Source organism: Opisthorchis viverrini (assembly GCF_000715545.1).
Source record: "Opisthorchis viverrini unplaced genomic scaffold opera_v5_144, whole genome shotgun sequence".
NCBI classification, from domain to species: domain Eukaryota; kingdom Metazoa; phylum Platyhelminthes; class Trematoda; order Opisthorchiida; family Opisthorchiidae; genus Opisthorchis; species Opisthorchis viverrini.
This window is the reverse complement of record NW_008751800.1, coordinates 601,225-609,682: the sequence shown is the minus strand read 5'-3', so window position 1 is coordinate 609,682 and position 8,458 is coordinate 601,225. Positions and strand designations below refer to the sequence as shown.

Sequence of the window (8,458 nt, the reverse complement as noted above, 5' to 3'; positions counted from 1 at the left end):
TATATATATATATATATATATATACCCATTTTCTACACAGACTGGACACGAAGCTATCGGTACTTACATGGTTGAAAATTAAACGTGTTTTGACCCTAATTACTAGTGGAAGTTACTCAACATAGCCATGAATTCATTTCTGCCCTATACCTATGTTCAATTTTAATACTGGAAATATCCGAAAAGCAATCTTCACTTGCTTCACAGTGTTTCGTGCTGTCAATGTGTATTGTTACGGTGTGGACGACAAACAAATTTTCGAAAAGAATGCTGCTAGGTCAAGTGGCTGTTGTTCTGCTCGCCTATTGCGAAACCCTCGGCATACGGAAAAAGGTAGTAAAATAGTAACATCCAAATACCTTCACATGTACGAGTGATAAAAAAGGTGTAGAAAACCCAACTTTCCACCCGACCCAAGCAGACAGCTACTGTGCAGCTCAACGGCCACCAACTTACGTCAACTACATTGCTAGACGCCGTACTGTCCAAATGGCTGTATAGTTGTCTGAGCAGTTCGCGCAGACGTTTGTGAGCCTTCTTGTTTGGTTGGATTAGTACTGCTTGAAAATCGACCGGTAACCCATAACTGGAACAAAGAAAGAAGGAATAAGCTGGGGGTGTTCGAAAAGAAGATAGCGTTGGCATCTAAAATCGTGAAATATAGCGAGTTAGAACGGCTATATCAATGGGTTGCAACTAGCTCACTCATTCGTACGTTTTTTTCTTGCGTTTATCATATAAGAAGGCGGTTGTGAAAAGCAAGTAAAAGGATATAATGACAACATTGGGACGGCACTCGGGACGCCCATAACGGAGACCGCGCAACTATGGGTCCTATAACGAGAACTAACCTAGTCCGCCGCTGTGCGGCGACTACCTTTACTTGGTTATTCGACAACAACGATTGCACATTGGTCAGTTCGTCATGGGAACCACAACACCGATTATGTTCACCCAGTGACAGAACAAGGTACGAACACACTGAGAAATCAGTGCCATTGCACTAAGCCTGCTATAGTTTTAGGGGGCGAACCACTACCAATATCATATTCCATCGGGAAGACTAACGTGCGCTTTGTTACGCATTTGTTTGGAGACTATACGTAATTAGGGAGACGAGGTGCCTAACAAGGAGCAACATGACTGAGTCCAATTTACTAGGAGGGAGATACAAAAGCTTTGCCATGTTAAGGAAACGCGCTATGTGGAGAGCCGGACGTCGAATACCTCAATCGAACAGATAATTCAAAGTTCCATTCAACTTTGTGCTTGTTAAAGAGATTCGGAGTGAGCATCACAGAATTGGAAACGAAATTCCAGCATTTGGAAAAGGTTTGGAACCAATTGAGAAGTCATCGTTTCAGAAGAGTTTGATAAACAATCGGTAGTCTTTATTTGGGCAACGTTTCGCTTTTGACACAAAAGTTTCATCAGGCCAAGTGAACAGGTCACCAAATTGGCCAGGTTATAAGACAGACGGAGAACCAATCAGTAAGTCCTCTTCACACTAGATCAGTGTTGAGTGTCAATTAACAGCTCTTGTCGATTGTTTATCAAACTCTTCTGAAACGGAATTCCAGCATCTTTTCCGCTAATTGTTTGAAACTAGCCTGGCTCTGAAAAAATCACATCACCTTTTGGGTACCCCTCCCAAATGCCCTTCTAGTCGGTAAAAACCACCCAATTTTCCGGAACAGTCCATCAGAGCATCGTTCTTCCGGTAAGAACCAACTGCTTCTGTTCACACCAATTAGGGTCGCAAGCATGCTACCAGTGCAGTGGTACAGGGAATCGCTTTACAACCTCCCTCAAAGGATTCAAAAACCAAGATAGGTGTAGCTATGGGGATCCCAGATTTGAAAAGGAATAAAGGCAGGAATGGGCCTGCGTATGATGAAAAAAACTTTCAGTATACATACATTGACACTAACGGTCGTAACAACTATTATCTGACTGACGAAGTGTTCGGCGAGATGGTCAGAGCGCGAGTTTACTGACCGGAAAGTCCACGGTTCGAACCCGACCTCTACCTCTCAATTTCCCATGTCTAGGCTTGGGCAACTTGGCAGTATCCCAGCCCTCGTGCTTCCTTTGGTCGGTTAGGGCTGAACGAAGCGTTCGGTGGAATCCCATGCCGAACCTGCCTTACGGATCACAACTAGGCGCTGCAACGACCAGTAAGCCTAACTGATAAATGACTGGTCGGAAGATCGGGCAGCTCGTCTGTCCAGCATTAAGTTTACCTCTGACTGGTCGGAGACGTTAGCCCAATACCCGATCATGGCTGAATATCCACTGGATACTGGTAGTCAATGGCGCGTCCGGAAAGATCACAAACTTCAAGAATTTACATGTTACACTTTAAATACGATACTGTACATGGGTTTCTAATCTTTGTGAACCCTTGATGGCTTTCGGAAGGATCAGACCGGAGAAAGATCTGAGGCCGTTATCACACGCAGCGTCATTATCACTGTCGACAGTAATACACTAGTAGTAAAGACGGGTACCCAACTGCCCCAAAAATGATACGGACTCCAGAATGTGCCTTCCAACCCAAAAGCCACGGAGGGAAATGTTTGTTACGTATCAGTCTGGCGAATAATAACCGTTCAGCCGTGGCACCCTTGTTATATAACCAGAAGGTCCCAAAAGCTAGGCTTGTGTGCGAACCATGTACTTTCTGGTCGGCAGATGTGCCTCTTAACCGCTGAGCTGTTTCTTGGACTGTCTGTAGTCATTTGGTCCGATCTGTGAACTCAGCAAGATCTCGCTTGGATATATTTAGCCTTGAATGTGTCGTTGAAGATACACGTCAAGGGATGATATCCTTCAGTAAGCTGAGACCCGAAAACGTATCTTCTGTGATCATCCCCGAAATGAATGTTAGTCAGTGCAATGGTTAACCACTGGAAGCAGCCCGTTCGACGAAAAGGACCAAGATTCTTGAGCATGTGTGCAGGGGATGAAAGCTGATAAAAGTAATTATCCCTTTTCAGTATATTTCTTACGCTCGCTACCACTCTTGTAGGTCCTGGATTAAAAATGCTTTTGACGGTGCCGTCCAATGCTTGCTGCTGCGGAGTTCCTCTCCGGTGACCATTACATCGTGGGACTTTTTTGAGATGAACTCAAAACCAATTCAGGAGACTTTTGGTTGAGCATTTTCCGTCGCTATTGAATCATGAGGATTTTTACTAAGGACTATTACTTCAATGTTTATTGTTTACTACCGAAGTGTTCCCGTTTCCTAATCATATTCAGTGAGATACAAAGGGACCCAACTGAACAGACCCCTGCGTTAAACTTGCGAACACACCATTTCTTCTAATACTTCAAACAGCCAAGATGTTAAGCCCTTCAAGTTAGATTCAATAGAATCAATATTTTGTCGCAACACCCAGTTGCTTAGTCCCGATAGCGCATGCCCCCCCAAGACCTCTTATGGAAATCCAATAGACTGTTTTATATTCTATGAGTTGTGGGCCGATACGTCCCGTTTAAACGTCTTCGAAAACCTCTGAAGCATGTGTCGTCGAAACTGAATTTACTGTATATTTGCTATTTTCCACATCTCGCCACCATCTGAGGAGACATAATGAATGAGCTGATAGTCTCTCCTCGAATGGTGACGAAACGTCCGCAAGTTAAGTATCAATTTCGGAGAGAAGATCAACAGCCAGCTGATCGACTACCAACGAATGCACTCGAGCTACCAATATTACAACATAGGCTAAATTAAGTAGCACGGTCCAGAGCCTTTGGTTGAACGAACGGGAGACGGGAACGGAAGCCCAGAGTTCGTCATTTACTAGAAGTAATTGACCAGACTGCAGTTCACACCCCATCTGGATTGTGGGTAACCTCTCAAATTGTCTGGCATACACTAGGACCATGTACACCAGTAAGTGCTTCAACAGCTCAGCCAGGTTCGTGGTCAAATGATGGCCAGATGAAGTTTTGCATGCAATTAGTGTAGCCTGTCAAGAAGTCCTTAAAAGCGTACACAAATGTTCCATTCCACCAGCGAGTGGTTGGCCGTGCGATGGAGCTTTTCCCACACTCCTAGCTTTACACCTCCTCGAAGTCGATAGCTTTAGTTCAGGGCCCATCACACCGACCTTAACAGGCTACTGTCGCTGGACATTTACAAATATTTAGAGGGAACACGCTAACTGAGACAGAACACACCGTACCTAGGTTGTATCGCCTTCACTTGTTCATAGCCGCCTGTTCGCAGCTGACCTCACAAAGAAGTCTTCCACTATCCACCACCCAGGGGTACACAGCTTTACCTCATTCCCATGGACCTGAATACAGAGAAGGAATCATGATGGGAAGAATAGATCACGCATCTCGTATTTTGAGTGGTTGAGAAACTTTGGATTTCCCGTCACGTATTTCTTTCCATCAGGCAGTTATCTTATGGAGAAGTAAAATTCACAGACTACATAAAAAATATGGGTAGCGTGTTCAGAAAGAACACATCCATACGAATCACACGGGCTCTCCTCTGGTAAGCCGTCATTCGAAGTCAGTCGAATAGGGTCACATGAACTGAATCTACGTGGTTTCTGGATGAGAAACACCGTGTTGTGTCTGGGTGCAAGCACTCCTGATTAATTACGCATAACTAAATGGTAATATTCAGGCAACTACTCGGAACGTTGCGGATTCAAAAATCCATTGAGGTTGGTGGGATGAGCGATGCGGAGAATTCCGAACGGGAATGAAATATCTACACAATACTTCTGGGGGTTCCAGCATAGACGGCCTCATGGGATGAAGTTGACAACTGAAAACTTCGAACAGGCTGCTTTTAACCTGGCGACTTCAGCTGAGCACACGAGTCGCTCCATAGATCACCAGGGGATCTCACTGGACAACACGTGTGTGTGAGCGGAATACGCTGGTGCAATTTTTACAACGAAATAAGAGAAACACGGAAAGTGATGCTCGACTGAATAGCTGACAGGTAGTGTATACTCCTGACAAGGTAGCTAGCGATTATGACTGAGAGCACAGAAGCTCCATGCAGTATTGCGATAAATTTTCCCTAGTTAATTTGAAGAACACCTTTTCCATGGAGAGATTAACCTTCGGAAAACGCTTTATTTTTATTTGGTCCCCCTGAAGTGGTCTGCCCAGAAGGCGGGTTTGGGTAACCAGGCTATCTTAGTCTACGGTGCAGGGTGGTGATAAGGTCAAGGACTTAAGGTTGAACGATCAGCAAACAACCTTCTGTGGGAACACTGATCGAATCATGCAGAAGACACATTTACATCCGCATGCCTCAATGAGTCAATCATTCGAATGCCTACTCCCGTAAAATCAGAAATTTGTGTGGACGCCGTTAAAAATGGAGGAATAACTCACCGAAGAACCGATTCTACAAACACCCTCAGAGCTTTGGTATGTACCATAGCCGAAAAAGCTTCGCCAAAATTAATTTTCAACCAGCGGAAAAGCGGTGCCTGTGAAGATGACAGATAAAAACTGAGGTTCCTGAGAGGGCGGATAAAACATACTGCTAAAATGAATAAACAAAGTCGAAGAAGAAAATTGACTTTAAGGAAAGCAGCCAAAGCTCATAGTTCTCAAGGATAAGCATTACGAATGTCACTTTTTCCTGAATACAAACATACGACACTCCTGGAATGCGAGAAACAAACGGGAGGCAAACATACTTTAACATTTTGGACATTCGCCCCGGACGTCCTACACACCGATTTGCCTTAAAAGCGAACGTCGTCAAGGCCAAACAAAATCATAAGCTCTTTACAGATTTTTGCTTTTGGGAGGATGGAACTGAGGCTCCCTGACAACGAAGTAACCCGGCGATTGATGAGTGCGTTAATGATCCGAAGATCTTTGGTTCGAGACCAACCAGGGTTTTTTGGATTGCTGTTGTCTATATTTGGGTAAGATGTCAGTAAATCAGGTATTTTGGCTTCGTGTCGAATAACAAACACGAATCTAAGGGTCATGGTTTGGCGATATTTGGAAGTGATGAGGAGGGAGAAAATGGGATCTAGGGTATGCAGTCAAATTTTGGTTGGGTTCGCTCCCACGCCGCACAACTGTTCTCCAGTGTGGGAAATAGCAGTCGAGAGAGTCGTATAACGCACAGACTGCCAAATTATGATCTCCTCAGCAACCCATAGTATGACAAAATTACTACTATAAATGGGGAGCACGGAGCCACGCATACACGACTTGTAGTTACCAGTCAGTGTCCTCTGGATATCAGATCAAACATGCATACCCAGTATCGACCAATGAACTACCGGTTTTACTCTCAACGTTCCCGAAAACTGAACACAGTTAATGTCCTCAGAATCCAAAATGTGCCCTCGAAATTGAAATGGCTGGCACCTGTTTCCACGTGCAGAGGTACTACGACTTTCCGGCAAGCTGACTGGCACTCCCCTCCTGCGAACCGAACAACTATCGGTGAAAACATCCAGCTGAAGTTTCAATGATCCAAAGAAACATAGCAAAGCATAATTGTCCACTTCAGGATTAGAGATGATGGGCTACCGCGGATCGTACATGCAACCCAAGTTCATTCGCATCAAACAGAAACGGTTTTTCCATGAGGGACAGCATCCTTCATCCAACTGCTCAGTTTAAAATGCTAAACCACTGTTCTTACGACTGATGCCATCAGCAGAAAACTAAAAACTGGGTGTGCCCAGTGAGAGAAGGTATACTGTAAAAATTCCGAAACACTACAAACCGTTTCAACACTTAGTCCACTCAGCACATTCGAGCAAAAACCATGTAAATATATCACGTGGATCAAGGTTTAGTCCAGAAACCTCATCAGACACATTCATTATAGATGTGCGCGACTCACAAACTGTCTTTTCTTATCCGACTCTAACTTGGACAACTCTGTTTTGCCTTCTTCTATCTTCTTTTCGTCGTATTCAAAGTCCCTGACGATAAATCTGTGAAAATAGACAGATCAACCAACGAACAAACCTGCGTTCTCGACAGCGATTTTTGAAATCCTCAATCATCTTCCTGAACAATGTAACGGTCCACAAACCATTATCCTGGTCTTCAAAAAGCAGCCTTAAAAATAAGCAGAGAGTGATGTACTGGACTTACTCTGATGAATTCGGAACAACCATGTCGGTTAGGGTAGCATAACTGGATTGCCACTCTTTATAAGAACTCCTGAAAATTTAGTCAAATCGCAGAAGGCAACAACCTTGGAACTACTACCACCAACGTTGCCAAGTATTCGGAACCAACAACGAACTGCTCACTCTTCACGATATCACCCAAGTCTCTGGTGAGCAAACTGCCACTACAGCAAATGAGACTGCTCAGAAACTAACTTACGTCTGCTTTCGCTCAAGATTTTGCAGATTCCCCTTTACGGCGTTGTAGGCAGTTGATTTCACTTTTAAATCAGCATCGATTTTAGAAAGTTGCTGAACCACAGTAAACTTGGTTACACTAGCTTACCTCCGATATGATAGCATAAAGAGAACTCAGTGTTTGCTTTACCGGGTATTTTGCATAATCCCATTGAAATTTGATTAGAAAGGTGGCTGGGTTCACTGGAAATTGAGTGAGCAACGAATTTACGGTACTCACATCCATTGATAGTAAGATTATCCTCTAGTTTATGCCTTTGCTCTTCGAGTACGTCACCCATATATTGGGCGACTTTCTTGGTGATACTACAAACGCGATACACATCAAAGTGCAAACCAACCTTTCAGCGTAGATGTCCAATTTCGCCAATTCATCAGACAATCCAACGAGTACATCCAGTGTGCCCACCTAGTGAATACAATAGAATACGATATGACGAACCTTTAGATCCGTGGGAATACTAAATTTCCACTGCGAAGAAAGACCAGGATACTTCGACAATGCGGCGTTCAATCGTTCGAAAACTTCATCCGGATTTCGCTCACCAGGTAAGGATATTATCCAAAATTCAGACATTAGATAGTGTATATTTTGCTCGAAGTGATCTTTTGTGCGTGTTCTACAACAATAAGTCGGGAAGTGAGATACGTACCAAAGAACTGACCACATCACATAGAATACTGTCAGGTTGCCCAAGCATAGACAAGGGAGGTCGAGAGGCAGAGGTCGGATTCAAACCCGACCAGTAAATTCACGCTCTAACCACCGACCAAATAAGGCACAAATTGAGTTCACAGGATGAATCAGCTTTAGGGGTGTCCCGCGCTGATGACACTCAATACTGATGAGCAAAACACAGTTCTGTATAGATCATGTAGACTGTGGTCCCTAATTATAGCGTTCACATGGCGAAGACGCTCTCAGCATGGAAGTATGATACTCCAAAATAAGTGACGTTGTTAGAACCAAGTGATGCCATTGGCGAAAACCATTCAATGGAAGCTGATGTGTGGGAAAGTGATTGGCCAATACCACGAAGATCAGACGACCTGGTACTGAACCTTGG

General features: G+C 44.1%; 1 protein-coding gene across 1 annotated transcript in view; it reads right to left on the bottom strand.

The window, feature by feature from the left end:
- The window catches only part of T265_06723 (hypothetical protein), a gene marked incomplete at both ends in the record, with an annotated part of 11,006 nt that extends 2,945 nt beyond the window's left edge, over window positions 1–8,061 (bottom strand). The window contains 11 exons of the mRNA XM_009172060.1: window positions 457–586; window positions 5,377–5,474; window positions 6,860–6,953; window positions 6,988–7,080; window positions 7,117–7,185; window positions 7,220–7,318; window positions 7,354–7,445; window positions 7,480–7,574; window positions 7,612–7,697; window positions 7,733–7,800; window positions 7,834–8,061. Of these exons, the coding sequence (XP_009170324.1) occupies window positions 457–586; window positions 5,377–5,474; window positions 6,860–6,953; window positions 6,988–7,080; window positions 7,117–7,185; window positions 7,220–7,318; window positions 7,354–7,445; window positions 7,480–7,574; window positions 7,612–7,697; window positions 7,733–7,800; window positions 7,834–8,061 (1,152 nt within the window). The remainder of the gene's footprint in view (window positions 1–456; window positions 587–5,376; window positions 5,475–6,859; window positions 6,954–6,987; window positions 7,081–7,116; window positions 7,186–7,219; window positions 7,319–7,353; window positions 7,446–7,479; window positions 7,575–7,611; window positions 7,698–7,732; window positions 7,801–7,833) is intronic.
- Window positions 8,062–8,458: the final 397 nt, after the last annotated feature.